The sequence below is a fragment of the Amblyraja radiata genome, chromosome 14 (genome assembly GCF_010909765.2).
Source record: "Amblyraja radiata isolate CabotCenter1 chromosome 14, sAmbRad1.1.pri, whole genome shotgun sequence".
Classification (NCBI taxonomy): Eukaryota; Metazoa; Chordata; class Chondrichthyes; order Rajiformes; family Rajidae; genus Amblyraja; species Amblyraja radiata.
The window spans coordinates 17,213,324-17,239,667 of NC_045969.1; the positions used below are offsets into that span (position 1 = coordinate 17,213,324).

At 40.6% G+C, this 26,344-nt stretch overlaps 1 protein-coding gene across 4 annotated transcripts in view; it reads right to left on the reverse strand.

Annotated features, from left to right (window-relative positions):
* filip1l (filamin A interacting protein 1 like) overlaps positions 1–26,344 on the reverse strand; it is a 202,941-nt gene that overhangs the window by 11,034 nt on the left and 165,563 nt on the right. For 3 of the 4 annotated variants that reach the window (XM_033032634.1, XM_033032635.1, XM_033032637.1), the window contains one exon: positions 14,671–17,455. In XM_033032634.1, the coding sequence (XP_032888525.1) occupies positions 14,671–17,455 (2,785 nt within the window). Of the gene's footprint in view, positions 1–9,003; positions 9,265–14,670; positions 17,456–26,344 lie in introns of those variants that run through there. The other variant, XM_033032636.1, reaches the window with a different exon arrangement.

A 26,344-nucleotide genomic window follows, 5' to 3' on the forward strand; every position in this document is an offset into this window, starting at 1 on the left:
ACTTTTTAAGAAAGGCAGGAGAGAGAAAACAAGGAATTATAGACCAGTTAGCCCGACATCGGTGGTGGGGAAGATGCTGGAGTCAATCATAAAAGATGAAATAGCGACACATTTGGATAGCAGTAACAGGATTGGTCTGAGTCAGCATGGGTTTACGAAAGGGAAGTCATGCTTGACTAATCTTGTGGAATTTTTTGAGGATATAACTAGGAAAATGGAAAAGGGAGAGCCAGTGGATGTAGTGTTTCAGAAAGCATTTGATAAGGTCCCACATAAGAGATTACTGGGCAAAATTAGGGCACATGGTATTGGGGGAAGAGTGCTGACATGGATAGAAAATTGGTTGGCAGACAGGAAACATAGAGTAGGGATTAACGGGTCCCTTTCAGAATGGCAGGCAGTGACTAGTGGGGTACCGCAAGGCTTGGGAGCTGGGACCGCAGCTATTTACAATATACATCAATGATTTAGATGAAGGGATTCAAAGTAACATTAGCAAATTTGCAGATGACACAAAGCTGGGTGGCAGTGTGAACTGTGAGGAGGATGCTATGAGAATACAGGGTGACTTGGACAGGTTGGGTGAGTGGGCAGATGCATGGTAGATGCAGTTTAATGTGGATAAATGTGAGGTTATCCACTTTGGTAGCAAAAACAGGAAGGCAGATTGTTATCTAAATGGTGTCAAGTTGGGAAAAGGGGAAGTACAATATGATCTGGGGGTCCTTGTTCATCAGTCAATGAAAGTAAGCATGCAGGTACAGCAGGCAGTGAAGAAAGCAAATGGCATGATGGCCTTCATAACAAGAGGTGTTGAGTATAGGAGCAAAGAAGTCCTTCTGCAGTTGCACAGGGCTCTAGTGAGATCACACCTGGAGTATTGTGTGCAGTTTTTGTCCCCTAATTTGAAGAAGGACATTCTTGCTATTGAGGGAGTGCAGCATAGGTTTACAAGGTTAATTCCCTGGATGGTGGGACTGTCATATGCTGAGAGAATAGAACGACTGGGCTTGTATACTCTGGAGTTTAGAAGGATGAGAGGGTATCTTATTGAAACATATAAGTTTATTAAGGGTTTGGACACGCTAGAGGCAGGAAACATGTTCCCGATGTTGGGGGAGTCCAGAACCAAGGGCCACAGTTTAAGAATAAGGGGTAAGCCATTTAGAACGGAGATGAGGAAACACTTTTTCACACAGAGAGTTGTGAGTCTGTGGAATTTTCTGCCTCAGAGGGCGGTGGAGGCAGGTTCTCTGGATGCTTTCAAGAGAGAGCTAGATAGGGCTCTTAAAAATAGCGGAGTCAGGGGATATGGGGAGAAGGCAGGAACGGGGTACTGATTGGGGATGATCAGCCATGATCACATTGAATGGCAGTGCTGGTTCAAAGGGCCAAATGGCCTACTGCTGCACCTATTGCCTATTGAGATCCCTTCTTAAGATTGCAACAATACATTTATACTTGCTTCTCATTTTTATCCTTCCAAAATATTCACTGTATGTAAATCAAACTTTTGTTCATATGTAAAACATTTTGCATTATATACAAACAATATTTTGGTTTACTATGAAATTATGCACAGTTGGTCATTGAGTAGTGATAAGGAGTGAAACTGAAATAACACAAATTAATGGCAACATTAAGAATGAATACATTTTAATAATTGGGACACTATTGTATGTCCATAATTATTCTTCAGAAAGTGGTGGTGAGCTGTTAAACCTGTTGCAGTTCTTCAGGTGATTTTTACACAACCCTCATAAGTAAGAAGGTCCAGGATTTAGACCTAAGGACGATCAAGAAATGCAAATGTCTTTTCAAGTCATAGTGGCATGCAGTTTGGAGGACAAACTGTTGGTGATGGTAAACCCACATGCATACTGTCCTTATCGTCCTCGGTAGGATTGATGGTGGTGAAGCTAGGGCAGGTAACAGAAGTGTATTTAGAAGAGGGTATGCCAGTGATGAAGTGAATCAATGAATAGTAATGGATGGGATATTGGTCAAGCAGGCAGCTTTGTTTAGTTCAGAAATACAATGCGGAAACAGGCCCTTCTACCCACTGAGTCCTCGCTGAACGGCGATCCCTGCACACTAATGCTATCCTACATGCACTAGGGACAACTTACAATTTTTACCAAGCCAATTAACCAACAAACCTGTACGTCTTTGCAGTGTGAGAGGAAACCGGAGCACCCGAAGAAAACCCACCGGGACACGGGGAGAACGTACAAACTACGTATAAACATCATCTGCCGTCAGGATCAAACCCAAGTCCCTGGCGCTGTAAGGCAGCGACTCTATCGCTGCACCACCGTGCTGCCCTTGTCTTGGAAAGTGCTGAGCTATTCATACGTGTTGTAGAAGTTGCACTCAGTCAGGCCAGTGTGTAGTTGTTCATCACACTTCTTAGTTGTTTCTCGTGGAAAGATATTGATGCGTCAGGACACAAGTCACTTGTTACAAAATTCCTTGTTGATGAACCTGGTCTGTATGATTGTGGCTGGCCCAGTTAGGTTTGTGGTCAATGGGTGTTGATGGCGGGGGATTCAGCAACGAAGAAGGAATTGCGGATGCTAGTTTACAAGGTGCTGGAGTAACTCAGCTGGTCAGGTAGCATCTCTGGAGAACATGGATGGGTGATGTTTCGGGTCGACATCCTTCTTCAGACTGATTGTGGGGGAGAGGGGGGGGGGGGAGTGGGAGGAACAGAGGAGGGGCGGGAGTGGGAGAAACAGAGGAAGGGCTGGACAAAGCCTGGCAGATAACAGGTGGATACAGGTGAGGGGGGAAGGGGGTTGATGGTTATTTGCATGGCCTGATATGAATAAACAGAAGGTGTAATTCAAAAAGATTGAAGAGTTGCGAATTGTGAAGCTAGAGGATGAATATAGTTGGAAATAGAGGGGGAGGGAGAAATACATGAAGGTCCAGGTGGGGCACAGAGGAGAGAGGGGGAGGGGGGTTTAGTTACCTAAAATTGGAGAATTCATTGTTCATGCTGTTGGGTTGTAAGCTACCCAAGTGCTGTTTCCTCAGTTTTTACTCTGGCAATGGAGGAGACCAAGGACAGATAGATCAGTATGGAAATGGGAAGAGAAGTCAAAAAGGTTAGCAACTAAGCGATCCAGCAGACTGAGTGTAAGTGTTCTGCGAAATGGACACCAAGTCTCGCTGTTTGGTCTCGCCGATGAACAGGAGGCCTCATTGGGGACATTGGATGCAGAAGATGAGATTAGAAGAGGTGCAATGATAATGGTCTTGAATGTAAAGAAGAGGTTAGACGTTCCTTTGTCGGAGATAGTCATTGCTTGGCATTTTTCCAGCAAGTATCACCTGCCTGAATGTTGTTTAGATTTCAATTCCTTTAGGTGTTGACTAGTTTACAAATTAAACATTTTGCAATCACCAGTCTCTTCTGACTTTGTGATAGAAGGAAGGACTCTATTCTGACGAACACCTTAATCACTTTACTGAAGATGGAGAGTAGACTAAGTGGGTGGTAATTAGCTGGATTGAATTTGCAGTTGGCAGTTTGAAGGAGGAATCAAAAATTTCCACTCAGTGAAAGCTGATATTTTTCATGAAATAAAATGCTCCCATGGAAATTGCTTTTGGCAGCATGCATGGTTGAAAGCTTAACATATGAATAACATCCTCTGTCTGTTATTTTAGCTTTCTTGAATAACTAAAGTAATAATTATTTCAATTGTGGACATAGAAATATCACATGTTAAATATTTCTTCACGACTGTTGTTAACTGCCCTTTGTAGAATCTGTTAAATATGTGCAAGATTTTGAACGGTGAAGCAAAAAAAAATCTCAATAAATGGGCTGCCTGCTGCATAGAACCTTCCAAGGCATTATACCTGGCTCAGCTGAAGCTCTCCACATTTTGGGTTTAAAGCCATTCTCGGAATTTTAGTTTACAGAAATGGTGTTGTTCTTCATTATTGGAAGGTGTTGTCTCTTAAATGAGGCAAGAAACCATGTCTATGGTTATTCATTTATATTTGTACAAAAGCATACCATGGCACTCTTCAGGGAAGGGTAGGAGGGTTTCCCTGTGTCTGGTTTAATGTTTATCCCTCGATCAACAACATTGAAACGTTTTTATTGGCAGGTTATCCTATTGTTTTTTACTGTGACCTTTGACAAATTTCATCAATTAATTTAATTGAGTCTACTGAATAATTGATTCTAAAGTGATGTAAGATATCCGGTTGATGCAAAAGATGCAATAAGTGCAAATTATACAAGATCTGGGTGTTGATATTTAGAATAGTGCATGCAATGGTGATTTTATTGAGGCATGTTGGATCTAGATGAGTTGGACTTTTAATCAGTGAACATTGAGTTTATTTAAGTGAAAACTGGACGTGTGGTCTGGGATCACCTCACATAAAAGATAGGTATCATGTAACATCAGAACCAGAGTGGATACCCAATCCAATTTTATTACATTTTTACTACTTGAGGTATTAGGTGAGGAGATTAGAAGATGCTTTTATCATTGATTGGCCTTAGAAGTATGGACCAGTGGGCCGTGCAACCAAATGGAGGGATCGGTGTCCTGGCCCCTGCTCGTCCCCCAAGGACTAGAGAACTGGAAAGGAGGATGGTGGGATCCGGCGATGGCAGAAGCAAGTGCAAGATCCAGTAAGAGAGTTAACCAGGGTCTTGGCTTCCGCAACCTCAAGGTTGGCTGCGGGAGGAGTTCCTGGGGCACAAAGGCTGAAGGTGGCGGGGCGAGGAGAGGGACTTTGGTTTGCTTGACGATCCGGACGGAGGCAACGGCTTGAGGCTCGCCTGGTTTGGGCACTGCTCCAGAACATCAAGTGCATGGACTGGACTTTGGAAAAAGATGCCAAAACCTGGCGGCTCTTGCATGCGGTCTCATTGGACTATTTCTATACAATTTGTCCTAATCGGAGATTGTGCTTGGGCATGGCGATACTCTACTGAACTGTATGCGAGAAAAGAATGTCACCAATTCTGTACATGTGATAATAAAGAACCATTGATTGACCATTCTTATATTTTCTTACTTTGCCCAGTCAATTGAATTGTTTTGGGTTGATCGGGAAACGAGTTTTGGGTGTGATGCACACAAGATCACATTGATGGCTGAATGAACCAGTAGCATGCCCTTTGCTATATAGCCATTGTCCACATGTGGCTTCCTTTACATTGGCGAGACCAAGCATAGACTACGTGATTGTTTCACCAAACATTTGCGCTTAGTTCGCCAAGGCCTGCTAGAATTCCTGTTTGATAATCATTTTAACTCTCTTTCCCTTTCTCACACTGACCTTTCTGTCCTTGACCTCTATTGCCAGAATGAGGACATATGCAAACTGGATATGTATCGCGTATTCTGCTTGGGTAGCTTGCAACAATGGTATGAATATTAAATTATCCAGCTTCAAGCTATTTACACCACACCCACCTTGTACGCACCTATTTCTCCCACTAGAATAGAAACTATTCTATTCTATTCTATACCCCCCCCCCCCCCCCCAATCCCGTCACCTTCCTCCTTTTCCCTCCTTCACGCACTTATCTCCCAATCCTGAATCTCACATTTCCCTTTTATCTCTTCCCCCACCCCTCTGCCCCTTCTTTTGTCTTTGGCCCTGTCCTTGTACCCACATTACTGCCTTCCGGCATTTCATAACAAATAGTTCAATTAAATGTGCTGACTGCTACATAGCACCTTCAACGGAATTGTACCTGGCTCGGCTGAAGCATTCCAAATTTTGGGTTCAAAGCCCCTCTCAGAATTTTCGTTTACTGGAAAGGTGTTGTTCTTCATTGTTGGAGGTGTTGTCTCTTAGATGAGGCAAGAAACCATGTCTACATCGATTCATTTACATTCACATGAAAGCATATTATGGCAATCTTCACAGAAAGGTAGGAGTGTTCCCTGTGTCTGGTCTAATGTTTATCCCTTGATCAGCATCACTGAAACATTTTTATTTGCGGGTCATCATATTGCTTTTTCTGTGACCTTTGACAAATGTGATCAGCTAATTTAATTTAACAATCAACAGTAATACTAAACTAAATGAATCCAGGAAATTATAGGCCAATAAGACTCCCTCCCCAAAGTGGTTGGATAGCTACTGCAGAGGATTCTTTGGGATAAGATTTACTCTCATTTGCAAGAGAATGGGTACTTAAAGACTCATATCACACCTCCTTTCCTCTCCTAAAGGGTCTGTCCCACTTGGGCTTATTTTGCGTGTCATTTACGCGACATAATTTACGCGTCATGATGCAAAACGCTACATCATTTACCCGTCACGCGTGCATGGCATGCATTATGGCGCATGGCGCGTGGTGAGGCGTCGTGGTGTAGGCAGTGACGTGCAGTCGTGCGTGGCACCCCAGGATTTTGGGATTCACAAAATCTTCGCGCACCACCTGCGTGACGCGCAAATGACGCCCAAGTGGGACAGGCCCTTTACTTGCCCTCATTTGTCTCCTTTTCACCTCCAGTCTTTCATACACTCATCTCCCTTTCCTGATTACTAATTTATCTCTTATTCTCCCCTCTTTGCCCCCCCCCCCCACACCCCTTCCATCTATATCCTTACTTCTGGCTTTACATCTCACTTCTCTTGTCTGAAACCCTTTTCTCTCCTTTTCATCTCTAGCCTTTGTTACTTCACTCATCTGCCAATTAAACCCCCCTTTCACGTAACCATCTACCATTTACCAGGTTTGTCCTGCCGTCTTTTTTTTCTATGTGTCTCCGTCCTGTAATCAGTCTAAACATCCAAACTGTTACCTATCCATTCCCAGTCCCGATTCTGCCTGACTTGCGGTGTTGTTTTGTAAATTTATAAACTAAACAGATGTGAGGCAGCAGCTCTGCCGTTGCGCCATTGTGCCTCAGCCCATTCTTTTGCAAACGAGAGTAAATCGTATCCTGAAGAATCCTCTGCAATAGCTTTCCAACCATTCAGGGGAGTCTTATTGGCCTATAATGTGGCATTTTGGTAAGATAAACCAGGATAAGACTTGCACAGTAAATGGCAGGGCCTTGGGGTGTGTTGTAGAATAGAAAGACCTAGGGGTGCAATTGCAGAGTTTCATGTTTCAAGTGGCAACACGGGTAGACAGTTTGGTGAGGCGGCTGTATGGTAACTCAAATATCACTGTACCTTAATTGGTGCATGTGACAATAAATTTGAAACTTGAAACATTTGCCTTTACCCGCCAGTGTATTAAGTACAGAGGTTGAGACATCATGTTCCACCTGTACAAGATATTGGTACTCCACATTTGGGGTACTGTGTAGAATTCCACTATAGGAAACCTGTCATTAAACTGTAAAGGGTGCAGAGGAGATTTATGAATCTGGAGGATATGAGTTAAGGAGAGTATGGATAGGCTTGTTCTTTTTTCACCTGGGTGGAAGTGGGCTAAGGGGTGACCTAGAAGTTTATAAAATCATAAAGAACATAGATAAGGTGAATAGCCACAGTCTTTTCCCCAGAATATATCTTAGACTTTAAACCCAAAATCTCACTGATCATCTCTTTCAGCCACTTTTTCCAGTATTATTTCCAATATATTAAATTATCCCTTCCACTTTCATATTGTTGTCATTCCACCAACTTTTCAAAACGGGTTATTTGATTCTGATAGCCATTTAGAAATGTTGATGCTGATCCTCGTAGCTCAATTAATATGTTAATGGTATAAGTTGTGAACTGCCAGGAAATAGAATAGGACAGGTTCCAGCTATCGAATTTTAATCTCACTGAGAATTTTCCATAGTACTAGCTCTTTGTGTTGTTAGCGAGACCAGCATTTAATCCCCCTTCTATTTGCCAATGAGATTGTCATCATGAGGCTGCTGCAGTCCTATGGTGAAAGTACTTTCGCCTTGCTGTGGATTTTGCCTCGGCAATCAAGGAGTGGTAATCTATTTCCAAGATGAGATGTGGATTCTGTAATTCATGATGTTCCCATGTGTCTACTGCTCTTCCAACCAGTAATTAAGTTTGTTACGTATATCCTATTTCTATATGTGTTTTAAGCCTGGGTATCACTGAAAATCTACCTCATGTTTGTTTCAGATTTCTATTCAGTGGTGATCTAAGTGTAATAAAATTACATCTTTTTTAATCCGTGAGAAATATTTTCAATATAAATACCAAAAAAACATTTGAAAATATTCTCTGACCTGATGAGTATCTATAAATAACAGTGGTTGACATTTCAGACTTTTCTTTATTTTTCTGGTCTTTGGACTTTCATTGTTCATTTCAGTATCCTTGCTTACTAAAATATCTTGTGGATGTATTCCTGTATATTGAAATTGCATCTACATGGTATTAGAGAGTGTAATGTAAGGGTTAAAATGAGTTTTTCAGCTAAAATTGAGTTGTCAGTTAAAAATTCCTATGTCGAGCAAGCAGCCTTGCGAAGAATTAAATGCTGTGGAAAATAATTGGGCGCGCTTGGAAGAGCTAGTAAATCATAAGACCTCCAAATCTTGCAGTGTTAAAGACATATTGTAGTAAGACAGACAAACGTTCATTCCCAAAGACATCTGGGATTATCTCAATCCTGATATAATAAATAAGACTTGTTCCCATAATTACGAAGGGTATATAGTTTTAAACACATAGTTGACTGTTGCTTGTAGATTACGGAAGAAGGGCAGGCTTATTGAGTATTTAAGTGCATGCTGTGAATGAGCTCACTGGACTTCACCTTAGACCAGGATCCAGAACGGTGCCAGGACCCTCAAATTCTCCAGACCAGCCATTGCAAGCAGGAGTCCCTGATGGGTAGATGGCCGTGAGTCTCGTTGCTACCTGCCCCCGCTCGTATCATTGAAGACTCGACGAAACGAAGGGCATGCGATTTGCTGCTTTGTTCATTATTTTTCCTGTATTTTACTATAGAAAAACCTAGTTGTTTGTCACCTTGAAATATTCTTTCTCCAATCATTGATCTAAATCCTTGAAAACCTGCTTGTATCACTTCAGGGAAGGAATTGCAAATTTCCACAATTCTTTTATAAATCATTTTATGCTGGATTTATTTCTTCAGCTGTAGTTTTAAGATTGTTTTGACCACATCTCTCCCACCACCATTAAAAATGGGTTTTCCCACTGGAATAAATAGTTTATTGGCAAACTATGGAATGCAGCACTTTCATGTTAAAACCTATGATTAGTTCACCCAGCAGTCATCTTGATTGAAGGGAATTTAAGCAAACTATTACAAAGGCCTCTATATACCTGTAAATACAAGTACAGTTTGGTTATAGTTTACATATGCAAAATACTGCACATGTTCAGATTCAGTAATAAAAACACAAAATGCTGGAAAAATCCAGCCAGCGAAGGCAGTGTTTTCAGGCTGATGATCTTACATCAGAAATTGGCGCATCTCATTCGCCCTTTTTCCTTCGCTAAAATGTAGCAGTTTTCCCATCCTAACAGTGTTTATGTTTTGCAGTCTTGTAAAATTGTGGTGCCGCATTGAAGATGATTGTTCATTTACTTGCTCTCGCAATTATGAATGTATTTGTCACCAGCCTGATGATTGTCATTTGCAGTGCGGTATGAATAAGTGGCACAGATCAAAGTTGAAATGATTTTGAAAATCAGACATTGGTGGATCATGTTGAGAAATTTGGATAAATACCATACTACAAAATACAACATGGTTGTCCTAAGCGGATTTAAAGCCCTGTCCCACTGTACGAGTTCATTCAAAGAGTTCTCCCGAGTTTGCCCTGATTCGAACTCGGAGATTTACGGTAATGGCCGCTCGCAGGTAGTCGGGGCTCTCGTGGACATTTTTCAACATGTTGAAAAATCTTCACGAGTCTTCCCGAGCTTGCCTGCCGTTAGCAAGTCTCCCCGAGTATCTGCCGTTAGCGTTACGAGCCGCAAAGAGACGTCCCCGAGCTCCGACGTACCAGCTACGTTCATTCTATGTGCTTACCACGAGTTTTAAACTCGGGAGAGCGCTTGAATGAACTCGTACAGTGGGACAGGGCTATTATGCAGACGCAATTCCTGGACAAATCAAGCTACCTGGGTGTGCTGTTTTGCCAACGTTCAATGGTGTTGTGGACATTGAATGCTTCTGAATGTTTCTGACATTTCGAGACATTCAAAAGCATCAAAAAGTATTTTTTTAATCCGTGGAACAAGGATGTTTTTTTAACAAAGTTTAAAAACAAAAGCACTTTACAACACTTATGAAACAATTAAAAAAATAAGTTAAACAGTCATTCCTCTCCATTCAAATAAATGGGCTTGCTGTTTCTTTGCTGGTCTAATGAGGTGCTGGTTTAGTGGAGCGTAAGTGTTAGGGAGTTGTAACAAATTTAGACTTTGATATTGGATTAAAAATAAAATCCATATTAAAGCTCAGTAGTGAGCGCAGTGGAAACACTGAGTGTGCGATGTGTTCTCCCAGGAGTTCTGAACTCCATGATGTTTAGCCTATTCCCAGCATCTTTCTTATCCATATGATTTGATATTATTAAAACATTTGGCAAATCTGTTGGTGTTGTCCTTTCTGCTGTCTTTGTATTTCAGAAAAATTTAACTTGCATCTCTAATTTTCTGACAAAGTTGTGGAAGATTACATGTTGAACTCACTTGCTTTCCTTTTGACAAGCAATCATGAAATTGGGTTAGATTTTAATGTCACCAGTGAAATATTAGCACCCAACGTTGTTCACCTTGCAAAAATAAACTGCCACAAAATTTTAGCAAGCAAAAACATACAGCCATGGTGTGTGTCCCTTCTAACCTCCACTTGAATTAGGGCCTATGGTAATTGTGAGCAGCACAAGCAGCAGGGAGGCTAATTAATAATCTTTACAGATTTCAAAATAAATTGCGATTGAGAGAAAAAAATGAATACGTGTCATAGGTTATGGGGAGAAAGCAGGATAATGGGGTTAGGGGGGAGAGATAGATCAGCCATGATTGAATGGCCGAGTAGACTTGATGGGCCGAATGGCCTGATTCTACTATCTCTTATGATCTCATTATGAATAACTGTTAACAGCATAAGTTATAGCAGAGGTATATATAGCCCACGGGTTTGTTTGTTATCTACTGTATACGGAGACCATAACTGAGTGAAGTACAGAGGGATCTTGTGTATGAAGCATGAAAAGCTAGCAGGCAGGGTCAACAAGAACGTAATTGACATTTAGGCTTTCAATGCTTAGCAATTGGGGTTTAAAAATAGGGAGGTTTTGTTACAATTGTGCAGGGTATGGAGGCTTCACCTGGAATACTGCATACATACATGCTTACAGTTTTGGTCCCATTATCAAAAACTAATATAATAACATTGGAGGGAATGCAAAGGAGATTCACCAGGATAATTATTGGGATGAGAGGATTGTCCTACGAAGAGAAACAAAATAGTTTGGGCCGGTATTCCTTGGAGCTTAGAAGAAAGAGGGATGAAATGTATAAGATCATAAGGGGATTTGAAGCATAGACATTTCTCGCCTCCAGCTCTTTATCCCGCACCCCTCGACTTTCAGTCTGAAGAAGGACCCAATCCGAAACATCACCTATCCTTTTTCTCCAGAGATGTTGCCTGTCCCACTGAGATTCTTCAGGACTTTGTGTCTATCTTTAGCGTAGACGTTGGGATGTTTTCACTCATGGAAGACTCTTGCACTTTCCTTCTACATACAAGATAAAGAGCCAGTCATTTAAAACAAAATATGTAAAAAAATATTTTTGCAGATGGTGATGAATCTCTTGTATTCTCTGCCCAAGTGCATGAAGGAAGCTAGATTTTTTGGAGTATTAAGATCACCGTGGATAAATATTTGATAGATTGAGAAATAAAAGGCTGTAGAAAATTGGCACAAAAGAGACTATCATCGATTAGCCATGATACATTAAATGACAAAGCAGACTTGAAGGACCCAGTGTTGTGTATTCAGCCACTTGCTTTTGCTATGCTGTTAAATAAGGGGACATTGCTGAACCTTTAACTCTGCGCCATTTTCCTGCACAAACTTCATATCACTTGATCACCTTAGTAACAAAAAATCTCACTGGTATATACACAATAACTGAGTTCTTTTGGATAGTGAATTGAATGATACACTAGCCTAATATTGAAAATAAATACCTTTCAATTTTGTTTTGAATGGCTGTTCCTTACTTTGAGACTGCAAGCTCTGGTTCTAAACATCCCAGACAGGGGCAACCTCACTCTTATATCGGTGCGAACAAGCCAAGTAAGAATTTTGCTTTCACAATTCAATGGAATCACCTGTCATTCTTCTATGTTTGCGTGTGTCAGCCGAGCATAGTCTGGTAAACCTTTGCTGCATTCCCTCTGTTGTACCTAAATCGTTCTAGGAATAGGGAGACAAGATCTGCACACAATATTCCAGATGCAGCCTAACCAGGGATCCATATCATTGCGGAAGGCACATTTACTTTTGTACTCAATTCCTCCGTGAAGGCCTACACCTGCTGTACTTGCACTCTAAGGATATCAGTTTTCTTTGAGTATTAACACCTTTAAGTTCTTACCGTCAACTGAATAAAATGGATGAAATGTAAGTAAATGAGTAGAAAAATAAAGTATAGTTTGGGTAATAAAAATAGATTGAGGAGCAACCAAAATAGGAAAAGCAACATTTAACACAACAATCTTTCACAATTAATTTACTAAAGGAACACAACTGTTCTGATGTAAGATTGATTTGTTATTGATTGGTTTTTAAGATGTGCTGTTCAAACATTTGATGTCGCAGATTGAACATTTTCCATTGGCTTGAAGTGTTTCAGGGCGGGTAATTATTTTAAAATCGCATCTTAATTATTTCCCGGGTAATTTCATTGATACAACCTGCAGCAGTACACCATATTGGTCTTCACTTTTTAACTGATGGTGGTTGAATATCAAAAATTCTGCTCATTTTTCTCTGCAACAGTGAAAAATACTAAGTCTCGCTGATGTTTCTAAACAAGCTATTAACCAATAAAGATATTAAGTGCTGGAGTATCTCCGTGAGTCAGGCAGCATCTCTGGAGAACATGGGAAGGCGACATTTTGGCTCCATTACTCCAGCAGTTTGTGTCATTTTCGGTAAATCAGTTCCTTGCGCTTATGTTTGTGACCAATAAATTTGGTTAACCATTGAGATATCATTTTTTAAAATTCAGTGTATTAGTAAGCCTCATTCTTATGTTTTGTGTTTTGTTTACTTTATCGGAAAATAATTCTAATTATTGAATTCTAAGCTGTTTAGATCCAGAATTGTAGCTGGCAATTTTTTTCTATCTATCACTCCAAAGTCAATGAACAAGAACATTGCCCTGTGTACTTTAGCGTTAGTCTTACCAAACCATGCGGCATGTACCTCGTTTTTCTTTGTTCTCTATGCTAAGAGTTTTTATGCCTACCTGTGTAAAATATTGCTTACCTGTGTTGGAAGATGTGTGCTGTTTGACATTAGTCACAGGAGCTTTGTATTTACTGAAACGATTGTATGAATGCTCTAGGCATTCATTTGTAATTTGTCTTTCTTATTTTCATAGAACTTGCATACATTTAAAATAATTGGGCAATGCCTCCATTGAAGTAGCAGATGGATTTCAAATTAACATTTGGAATATTCCTGTGCATTATGATTCTACGATATAATTTACTGGTCTAAGAATTGTACATAGAAATCAGGCCTAACTGGATTGGCACTTGGTCCCAGAGATGAAATAATCTGTGGTAGACAGAAATGCTGGAGAAACTCAGCGGGTGAGGCAGCATCTATGGAGCGAAGGAAATAGGCAACGTTTCGGGTCAAAACCCTTCTTCGGACTGATGTGAGGGTGGGGAAGAAGAAAGGAAGAGGTGGAGCCAGTGGGCTGAGTGACAGCTGAGAAGGGGAGGAGAAAGTGGGGACTATCTGAAATTAGAGAAGTCAATGTTCATACCGCTGGGATACAGACTGCCCAAGCGAAATATGAGGTGCTGCTTCTCCAATTTACGGGTTTTGGCCCGAAACGTTGCCTATTTCCTTCGCTCCATAGATGCTGCGTCACCCTGCTGAGTTTCTCCAGCATTTTTGTCTACCTTCGATTTTCCAGCATCTGCAGTTCCTTCTTAAAGATGAAATAATCTGTGGTGGTTTCCAATTTAACAAACTTTGAAATGACACAAACAGACATAATGGATAAAGGCAATTTCCAATGAGCATACCTCAAACTTTTCCAGTGGTAAAATATATCTTCAAATGTGCAAAAGATGGGGAAAATAAAATAAACTCAACAAGCAAACTTATTCTAATGTTTACTGCTATTTGAACTGATTTCTCTATTACAATATATATCTGAATCTTTTTTTCCCTTTAACATCAGAAGCGAATACAATTTTTGGATTTTATACATGTGCAGATTAAATGGTGATTGACCTTTTATACAAGTCTTTAATGTTGTGGAGTTACAGTTTATAATATGTACACACAATTCCAGGATGATATTGATTAGGCGTAGGGTTTATACATAGCATGCACAAACCGGTTTAAAATTAAAACGAAAGATACAGGTAAAGTAAGTGGATCCTTTAATACTGAAACTAAGAGCATTGTTATTCTCATCAGGGTTTGGGTTGGGTAAGGGAGGTTAATCATAGACATTACTTACTGTAATTTGTGAATGGCGTGGGGCAGGAGTGGCTGTTGGTGTGATAGTAATGCAGCTGGTGATTTTATTAGTTGACTTATTTGGTGTCCCATTAGATATGGCTGGAGTTCTGATCTCGTGGATTGTACTGCAGGGGCTCATTGGTCTTGAAACGGGTGTGGCTGCTTGAATATGGGGGTTACCAAAGTGAATATGAATTTTATTGTCTTCAGTGGTAATTACATTAGGACTAGTGTTGGACTTCTGTATCTGACGCCCTTGTATCCTTTCAGGCGAAACTCTAAAGATGGTATGAGCTGAGGCAACTTCCTTTGGCTCAGGAGACAGTGTTCGATCTGGTGAGTTTATGGAATTAGCAGTTAGAGCAACTATTTGAATAGGCAACATTGTTCTTTCAGGAGTCATTGAACTGCATGAGTCTGAAGTTCTGGATTTTGATCTCGATATTGTAGTCCTGCTGAGGGGTGATAAGGCACGTTCTGGTGTGCAGTATCCATCCATTGGCTTTGATTTTGCAGGTGTGAGGGAGGCATTTTGTATAATGGTAATTCTTTGTTTTGGAACACCACAGTTGGGGATAACTGCAGTACTGGTGTAGGAAAATGAATTATCAAAAGTTGGACTAGTGATTTCAAGAGTAGCTGTGCTCTGTCCATGGTCTGGTGTTACCTTTATGTGAAGAGGTTGCCCTTGTTTCTGAGTAAGCACCATTTCATCTGCCTGGACAAGATTTCCATTCAGCTTGGTTACAGCATTTCCATTTTGTGCACAGGTTTCCTTGCTCTTCATCCATGGTGTCCATGATCTCTTATTATTATTGACACTGTTTACAGTTAATGAATTGTAGTTGATCTGCAACGATTGATCATCATCTTGGGCGCTATAATCGGTCTCTTCACCTTCTGTACATATTTTTCCATTTATTACTGCTTTCTCTAGAGGAATAAGGCTTCTGTAATCAGGTGGTTCACTGTCTATGGAGTCAGTCTGGATCTCTTTTGAGCAGAGTTGCAACTCTCCAAATCTCCTGCCATTCATGCCAGGCCGAAGACTCTTGCTAAACCTTCTGTACCTTTCCAATTCTTTGGTAAGATTTTCGGTTTCCCTTGTTAGTTCTTTGTTTCTGTTTTCCTGTTGAGTTATCTTTTTTTTCATTGATGTCTGCTCTGCTTTAAAATGAGACAGTAAGTCTTCTGTTGCCATATATTCATGAATTTTGTCTTTGAGGGCTTCCACTTCCCTTGTTAGATGACTTGATTTTGCTTGTTCCTCACTGAGTCTGTCAAACAGGATTTGTTCTTGGGTTGATTCGGTCCTTTCTACTTGCTTATATCGAGCTAGTTCCTTTTTCATGGTCACAAGCTCCCCTGTCAGTGATTTTAGCTGATGTTGCTCATCATAGTACCTATGCTCCAGTGAGTCATAGTCATTTTCTGTCTTCATTAGATCGTCCTCTACCACCTGTGCATCTTTCAATTTGCATTTCAGTCTTTCAACCTCATGAGTTAATTCTCTGATTTTAATGTCATCTTTTTGTAAACATGAAGGGGATTTGCCATACTCTTGTTTTCCTTTGTTTTTCAGATACTCATTTTCTATAGCTTCAAGAGATTGGAGTCTCTTCTTCATCAGATTGGATTTGGACAAGAGGTCATAGCCGCGCTCCTCCTCGGCTTTTAGCTTCTTTTTAAGCTCATCTCTTTCCTTAGTTAAATTGTATGTTTTCTCTTCCAATTCTGCTTTGGATTTAAGTGCTTTTTTACTTTCCTCAATTAGTTTCTCTGTCACAACTGTAACTTTATTTTCCTCTGTTTGAAGGTGCGAATTTGCACTCTGAAATCTGTGTTCTGTTTGCCTCATCTTCTCTGCCATATTTTTTCTTTCATCAACCAACATTACAGTTAATGTTTTAAGCTTGCTTAGGTCCTCCTTCATGGCCAATTCTGTTTTCTCCAGTTTATTTTCAATTGTTTCAAGTTCCCTAACTCGTACTTTTAAAGTTTCCAATTCATTTGCTAATTGCTTAGTTAGATTTTTTTCTTTTTCCAGGTTGCATTTAAGCACATAGCATTCTTGTTTACTTTTACTGAAGGCATCCTCCAATTTTTCTAATTCCATTATTCTTTTCTTTAGTTTCTCCACCTCAGTTTTTAAATTCCTGCTATGGCTTTCTTCTTTTTCTAATTTTCTGTTGAGATCTCTGCAATGGTCCTCCATTTTTGAAAGTTCCTCATCTTTTCCTTCTATTTCTAACACACGTTTCCGCAGAACTTCTACCTCTGCCATCAAGCTGGAATTTCCACACTCGCCTCTGTTTATTTTTTCTCTTAAATCCTGCAGTTCTTCTTCTGTTTTCCTCAGTGATTTATTAGTCTCCTCCAATTCATCTATCTGTCGGCTGAGTGTGGCCAATTTTAGTCGGAGTTGTCGATTCTGACTTTCCTCGTTGGTCAACTTGGCCATTATTGTTTCCTGTTCCTGATAAAATCTACTGGTTTGTGTTTGCAATTCAATCTCGAGAGCGAACACTTTATGTTCTTCTTCCGTTGCCCTTTCCTCAGAGGCTGATAATTTTCCCTGAGCTTGCTGTGCAACGACAGATAGGGCCTGGGCTTTTTGACTCTGTTGGTTGAGCTGATCTGAAAGCCGTTGCTGTTCATCCACAAGTATCAATGCAAATGATTTCAGCTTGGTAAGCTCTTCCTTTAGCTTTGCAATCTTCGTGGCATTTTCTTGTTCTTTTTTCACCTGATAGGCTTTTTCTTGTTCAATGAGCTTTTTCAATCTGAAAGGGAAAAATATGTTAAATATGAAAAGTGGCTTCACTTAAGATAATGCAATTGGCCTCTTTGTTGAAGCACATTAATTTATTTGATGTACATACTGAAATTTACTTTTTCTTGTTCTATAGCTTCCCCTTAAACATTTGAATACAAATATTTTGTAAGTTACAAGTCAAAGTAATTTTGAATGCTCAACTTCTAAAGTTAGAGTAAAAATCTGTAGATATTGGACACCTGAAACGAAAGCTGAAAATGCTGGAAACCTAACAATTCAATCAATATCTATGGAGAGAATGGATCAATTCCTTCCATAGATGCTAAATGTTTTGATCATGCACTGGTAGTGTTCAGAACTAAAATAATTTTGTAAAAATGTTTGCTTTCATCGTGTAATTAACATGGAATTATACACATTGAGCAAGAAAGAATGTAATACATTTAAGAGCCCATGGAATTATTCCCTAATTTAGAGATTACTTGCGGATTAGATAATCCCATTATTTTTCAATCGGAATCATTAGAAATATCCAAATGTACTCATCATGAACATGTTTTAAATTTTGCCATAAGCCGAAAAAGAAAATTGTTAACTATTGTTATTCAGAGCCTGAGTTCCAAATTGATTTGGCACCATGCAGTTTTGTTAAGATCATTGGTTCTCTTTGTTGGCGAGTTAACTAAATGAAAATGAAATGAAATTTGATTTAATACTCAATTAATTATATTGCTTGCAACGAAAATAAGATTCGTAATGTTAATTTCACAAAGACTTGACAATTCAGTCTAATTCCCCTCACGGTTCACATTTATACACAGACTGTGATTATCATAAATTTTGTATTCAACTAAATAACTTGATGGTATTTTCTTTTGTCTTGAAGTGTCTGTTTGAGTACTCTCGATCTCAGAAGCACAGATCAGAGTGGGGATCACTGTAGGTTGAATAGTTTCTGCAGGAAATGATCTAGTCCTCAAAAGTATTCACACATTAATGCATTTAAAACAGATCCCAAATCCAGGGAGTTATGCTGCCTGTGTTCTCTGTCTCTTGTGTGGGCTTGAGGAAATTCTAAGATAGCACCTTTTTTCAAACAGTCTTTTCAGGTGAGGCAGAGGATCACTTGCACCTCCTCCAACCTCATCTACCGTATCCGCTGTTCCAGGTGCCAACTTCTCTACATCGGCGAGACCAAGTGCAGGCTTGGCGATCGTTTCACTAAATACCTCCGCTCAGTCTGTCTTAACCTACCTGATCTCCCGGTGGCTCAGCACTTCAACTCCCCCCCCCATTCCCAATCTGACCTTTCTGTCCTGGGCCTCCTCCACTGTCAGAGTGAGGCCCAGCACAAATTGGAGGAACAGCATCTCATATTTTGCTTGAGTAGTTTATCCCCCAGCGGTATGAATATTGCTTTCTCCAACTTCAGATCGCCCTTGCTTTCTCTCTCCATCCCCTCCCCCTTCCCAGTACTCCCACTAGTCTCATTGTCTCCGCCTACATTCTATATTTGTCCCGCCCCCTCCCCTGACATCAGTCTGAAGAAGGGTCTCGACCCGAAACGTCACCCATTCCTTCTCTCCAGAGATGCTACCTCACCCGCTGAGTTACTCCAGCATTTTGAGTCTACATTTGATTTAGACCAGCATCTGCAGTTCTTTCTTACACCTTTTTTTCTTCCAAGGTACTCTGAATAATTCTTAATGTAGATCTGTAATTAATGCCTAGATGCAACAAATTGCAATCTAGTTCAAACGAGGACGAAGGAAACGTAAACTTTTATGACCAGTAATTCTTAAAATTGTGAAATTAGTGATATTGGCAGCACAGGTTTATATTTTTTCCCTGAACAATGATAGCGTGAAGAATTGGGTAAACAAAATGTCCTTTTTAAAAATTATTATGTGACACTAATTCATGGAAATTGAATAGATGGTAGCGAAATAAATAAATTATTGAACAATTTTAAGAATAATAGATTATGGTGCAGTTCAATGAAAGCTGAACTTTTACCTTTATAATTTTATTCAGTGGTACATATTGTCCTTCAAACCATAACCAACCAACAAACAATTTTTGTTATATGTGTTGGAAGGAACTGCAGATGCTGGTTTAAACCGAGGCGAAGATAGACACAAAATGCTGGAGTAACTTGACGAGAGTCTCGACCCGAAACATCACCCATTCCTTCTCTCCAGAGATGCTGCCTGTCTCACTAAGTTATTCCAGCATTTTGTGTCTAATATTTGTTATATGTTATGGTAATTACATTGGCCATTTGAGCTGTTTTTATTTTAGAGTCCTACGGTGCTGAAATTGGCCCTTCAGTCCATCGCCCTTTGCCATTTCCAATTTTTGTTTAACTGATTTCCTAAAATAACCAAATGAAATTATTAATTTGAACTCACGGAACATCCCTGTCTATCAAGGTAATTCTTAGGATTTGCTAACAAACAACATTTGAAAACGGGACACATAGTATAATTAAGTTTTAATGAACTCTATTTTGATGAAGGCTTTCAATGAGGATGGATTAGGGAGAGCCAGTGGATATGGTATATCTGCACTTTCAAAAAGCCTGACAAGGTCCCACGCAAGAGATTAGTGTGCAAAATTAGAGCACATGGTATTGGGTAGGGTATTAACATGGATAGAGAATTGGTTGGTAGGCAGGAAGCAAAGCATAGGAATTAATGAGTCCTTTTCGGAATGGCAGGCAGTGACTAGGCTCAGTGCTGGGACCCCAGTTATTTGCAATATATATTAACGATTTAGACGAAGGAATTAAATGTAACATCTCTAAGTTTGCGGATGACACAACGCTGGGTAGCATTGTGAGCTGCGAGGAGAAAGCTATGAGGCTGCAGGGTGACTTGGATAGGTTGAGTGAGTGGGCAGATGCATGGCAGATGCAGTATAATGTGGATAAATGTGAGATTATCCACTTGGTGGCAAGAACGTGAAGGCAGATTATTATCTGAATGGTGTCAGTTTAGGAAAAGGGGAGGTGCAACAAGACCTAAGCGTGCTTGTACATCAGTCACTGAAAGTAAGCATGCAGGTACAGCAGGCAGTGAAGTAAGCAAATGGCACGTTGGCCTTCATAGCAAGAGGATTTGAGTATAGGAGCAAGGAGGTTCTACTACAGTTGTACAGGGCCTGGTGAGACCACACCTGGAGTATTGTGTGTGGTTTTGGTCTCTTAATTTGAGGAAGGACTTTCTTGTTATTGAGGGAGTGCAGCATAGGTTCACCAGGTTAATTCCGGGAATGGCGGGACTGACATATGAAAGAATGTATCGACTGGGCTTATATTCACTGGAATTTAGAAGGATGTGTGTATCTTATAGAAACATATACAATTCTTAAGGGATTGGACAGGCTAGATGCAGGAAGAATGTTCCGCATGTTGGGGGAGTCCAGAACCAGGGGTCACAGTTTAAGAATAAGGGGTAGCCCATTTAGGACTGGAATGAGGAAAACCTTTTTCACCCAGAGAGTTGTGAATCTGTAGAATTCTCTGCCACAGAAGGCAGTGGAGGCCAATTCACTGGATGTTTTCAAGAGAGAATTAAATATTTAGGGCTTATGCAATCAAGGGATATGGGGAGAAAGCAGGAACGGGGTACTGATTTTGGATGATCAGCCCTGATCATATTGAATGGTGGTGCTGGCTCATAGGGCCGAACGGCCTACTCCTGCACCTATTTTCTATATTTCTATGTTTTAACTCGTAAAGAGTGAAAGATGTGCTCAGGGAATGTTTAGGGTGGAAATCCCCGAGTTTAGGTAATATAGTTCTTCCTCCAAAACTACAAATAATGGAAATTAGGGATGTTCACAAGGCCAGAATTAGAATAGTGCAGATAGTTGAGAAGGTTGTGTGGCTGGTGGTGTTGATAAAGATTTCAAAAGGTGGAAAGGTCATGTATGAGAATTTAAAAATTCCCTTAAATCATTACATAGAGGAAGTTGGAACTTGGGCCAGCTGAGGTTTTGATGATTATGCCAGAGTGTGACTGCCCTTGACAATTTGAATGATAATGGTACCTTGGAGTCCCGTTAAAATTGAATTTATTGGGGATTTGCAGAAATTTCTGCACTAGCTAGATTCATACTTGGCTGAGGATTATGGAAGTCAGTCATCTCCGCACAGGACATTCCTTTAGTAGTTCGTAGGGATAATGTCTTCGGACTGGCCACTTCCACAGCTTCATTGATGCCATCTGTCCACGATAAAGCTGACACTAGGGACATTTGCATTGTGTTTATTTCACATTGAATCTCCAGTAATGAAGCCACGTTTCATTTAGACAAGTTCAGGCATGAACAAGTGCAAGGAAATGGCCAAACTGACAAGAGAAAGCCTAACTATTCCCATTGGGATTCTACTGAATTATCATCACTAAATTCATGTGAGTACAAAAATTGGACTACCCATGTGAACACTGTTACAGAAAGATGTCAGAGGTCGAACTGCAGCAGCAAGTTACTCACCTTCTGATACCAATTATTACAATTTGAAGTACAGCTTTGACAAGACATTGTCAAGAGCAATCGGAAGCAGGCAAAAAATATCAGTAAAATTCACATTCTGTCAATTTCTAAGAAAAAGTTCCAAAGCTTTTCGACCAACAACAAGGCGCAAGTCAGAAATGTGATGAATACGCTCCAACTGGTTAGATAATTGCTGTCCCACCAAGAAGTCTGACATCATCCTAGAAAAGAACCTCATCATATGCATTTGAACCATACTTTCTCCTCCCCTATCTCAAAGTGACCTTATTGCATTTGCCATCTATGAAGATGGATATTTTGGTACTGAGAGCCACACTCCAGTACCATATTTTAAAAAAAAAGAATGACGTGAGTGTCTCCGGTTTCCAAAAGCATACCCACATGCCCTCTTTATTCCCACATGCTTGTATTTTACTCAGGATGATTTTAAATTATTTTTGTAGCTCTATGACATATAGTTGACTGCATAATCTATGCTTCAATATTGCTGAAACAAGTACCGTAGCATCCTTTTCTATTTTGTGTCCTGCAGACTAACAAAATTTGCTGTTATATTCCCACAGCAATTGCCATGTCCAACTTTATAATTTTACATAAATCCTCCTTAAACAACATCCTGTATGTGCGCTCAGCATTCTGCCCCTCTTTCCAAGCCATTTCCAACTGAGTTTATCCAAATCTGTTTGCATCTGCCATCACTGTGAAATAATTATAATCCCAGTATAATTAGCTAAATGTAATTATCATATTTACACCCCAACGGAATATGTTGTATGAACTTTATAAGCAATATATCTTTGGAAGCACCCTGCTGGTCACCACTTTTCATTGCAATGTAATGTCAATTATCCAACAGTCTATTCTCTTCCCAAATGTCATTAAAAACATTTAGGATATTTCTCATCTTATGGTTTAAAACATATACGTGTGTGCATCATAACACTGGAATTTTTTTTTTGTGGACCATGATTGCTATGACAATTGTAAAGTTGAAAATCAGTTGCTGAAAGTGATCGGTATTCCTGTGATCATCATTCTTTTGTTTGATAATTATTTTAATCTGAACCTTCTGGATGTTGAACCTCCTTAAAACAGAAGCAGTTTCTGCATGTATATTCTTATCAAAATCTTTCATGATTTTATCGCCTCTGATCGAAAGGGAACAATCCAAGCTTCTTGATTATCTCCACATACCTTAAGTTCCTCACCGCTGGGGTCATTCTTGTAAATCTGCTACATCCTCTCAAAGGTTGCTATAAAGCACTGTGCCCATAAATTTACATGGCAGTTGGCTGAGGTCTATTCTATGTATATTACAAAGGTTAAGCATGTTTTGGGATTTTATCAGACCTTGTTTTTGTCCTCTATGAAGGAAATATTAAACTTATAACTTTCAGTTTGAAATCTGAATTTGGCAAGCTCATGTTGTTGGAAACATGCAGCCTCTTGTCTATAATAGATGACTCATGATAAAATAAATGGCTATGTCCTTTCCAAATCCTGTGCTACAGGTAAAAAATAATGATATGCAGAAGCTTACATCTGTTCAGTAGGTCAGGTAGCACCTGTTAAGATAGAAACTGAGTTAACATTAGCTATGTAGACACAAGGAACTGCAGATGCTGGTTTACAAAAAAAAGACAAAGTGCTGGAGTAACTTGGTAGGTTAGACAGCATCTGTGGAGAATGGGGATTGGCGACATTTCAGGTAGAGACCCTTCTTCAGACTTAAGACCTGAAACGCTGCCAATCCATGTTCTCCAGATATTTTGCCTCATCCGTTGAATTACTCCAGAACTTTGTCTTTTTTTAAATATTAACTCTGATTCTCTCTCCAAAAATACTGCCTGCCCTAGTGAATGGTTCCATTCTTTGTTTTATTTTCTGCCAGATTTCAGTACCTGCTGTCCTTTGCTTTTACAATTATAGTTGTTTTTGTTTTACAATGTGACCAGACATTTGTAATGCCAAAAACAGAATTAGTTTGATGTAATTGAATTGACATTTTTAAATTGGCTGTTTTCTTATTCCTTAAGAAAATGTGAGCAAATGTCAGAAAAAGTGTACTGGCTGTAATAATAAACAATTCTTTTTTTATGTCTATAAACAATGATTAGTTGGCAGGATATTTTTGACTTTCAGTTATTTTAGGAGATTAAAAAAGTACAGATTATATGATGATAACATTTTAATGGATGTCCATAGAAACTCTGTATTTAGTGTGGGATTGTTTTTTGTTCACTTGCCTGCATGCTGTTTCTAAAGTTGAACTTTAGCCCAAAACTAAGAGTCACATAGTCAGGACCCAATGTATCCCAGGAAATTTTCACTCAGTCTCCCACCTGAAACTGTGGAAGAGTGGCATCTGGTTAGCACCAGAAAGAAGGATATTGAGCAATGGGATGCTGCTGCCAGGGCCAAGGAATTGTCTTGTGTGCTCAGTCAAGAGTGCTTAATTTTCATCTGTACTGGGACCAAAACAGTGAAACTCCTACTTGCAGCAACTTTAAAGGCACATTAAGCAAAGCATAAATATACAATAAATTATCAGTTACTCTAGATAAACCAGACTGTGATAGGGCAAGTCAAAATAGGTAGAGCAATCTTAGGTACTGAGGTATGTTTAATGTTGTGCAGGGTGTTCTAGAGTCTAATGGATGATGGCAATTAGGTGTTCAAAAGGGAACTGCAGATGCTGGAATATCGAAGGTACACAAAATTGCTGGAGGAACTCAGCGGGTGCAGCAGCATCTATGGAGCGAAGGAAATAGGCGACGTTTCGGGCCGAAACCCTTCTTCAGACTGATGGGGGGTGGGGAAAGAAAGAAGGAAAAAGGGAGGAGGAGGAGCCCGAGGGCGGGGGGATGGGAGGGTGGGAGGAGACAGCTAGAGGGTGAAGGAAGGGGAGGGGACAGCACAGGCTAGCCAAATTGGGGGAATTCAATGTTGATGCCATAAGGGCGCAAGGACCCCAGACGGAATATGAGGTGCTGTTCCTCCAATTTCCGCTGTTGCTCACTCTGGCAATGGAGGAGACCCAGGACAGAGAGGTCGGATTGGGAATGGGAGGGGGAGTTGAAGTGCTGAGCCACCGGGAGGTCAGGTAGGTTAAGGCGGACTGAGCGGAGGTGTTCGGCGAAACGGTCGCCCAACCTACGCTTGGTCTCACCGATGTAAATTAGCTGACATCTAGAGCAGCGGATGCAGTAGATGAGGTTGGAGGAGATACAGGTGAACCTTTGTCGCACCTGGAACGACTGCTTGGGACCTTGAATGGAGTCGAGGGGGGAGGTGAAGGGACAGGTGTTGCATTTCTTGTGGTTGCAACGGAAAGTGCCCGGGGAGGGGGTGGTGCGGGAGGGAAGGGAAGAATTGACGAGGGAGTTGCGGAGGGAGCGGTCTTTGCGGAAGGCAGACATGGGGGGAGATGGGAAGATGTGGCGAGTGGTGGGGTCACGTTGGAGGTGGCGGAAATGGCGGAGGATTATGTGTTGTATTTGCCGGCTGGTGGGGTGAAAGGTGAGGACCAGAGGGACTCTGCCCTTGTTGCGTGTGCGGGGATGGGGAGAGAGAGCAGTGTTACGGGGTATGGATGAGACCCTGGTGTGAGCCTCATCTATGGTGGCGGAGGGGAATCCCCGTTCCCTGAAGAACGAGGACATTTCCGATGCCCTGGTATGAAATGTCTCATCCTGGGAACAGATGCGGCGTAGGCGGAGGAATTGGGAGTAGGGGATGGAGTCTTTACAGGGGGCAGGGTGGGAAGACGTGTAGTCCAGATAGCCATGTGAGTCAGTGGGTTTGTAATGTAGGTGTTAGGTAATTAGGTGTTCTTGAAGCTGTAGGTAACGGTTCTCAGGCTCCTGTATCTTCCTCCCAATGGAAACAGCGAGATGAGAGTGTGGACAGAGTCATGTGGGCCTGGCTGCTGACTTGAGACAGTGCTTCCTGAAGGTCCCTGTGATGATGGGGTTGATGCCCACCACTTTCTGCAGCCTCCTTTGTTCTTCAGCGTTCACATCAGGAAACCAGGATGTGAACCAACTAGTATTCTCCCCTGCATATACCTGTGGAATTTGAGTATTCAGCAACTTGTTGAATCGCCTCAAACCTCTGAGGAAAGGAGGTGTTGGAATTTCTTTGCAATTTCTTCAATGTGCAGGGCCCAGAACAGATCATCGAAGATGTGTACACACCCAAGAACTTAAATCTATTGACTCTCTCCAATGCTGTCCCATTGATAATGAGAGATCAATGACCCCATAGCATTTATTTCCTGAAGTCAACAATCAGTTGCTTGGTATTGCTAAATTGGGAGAAAGATTGTTGTTCTAGCATCACTCAACAAGATTATTGATCTCCCTCCTGTGCTCAA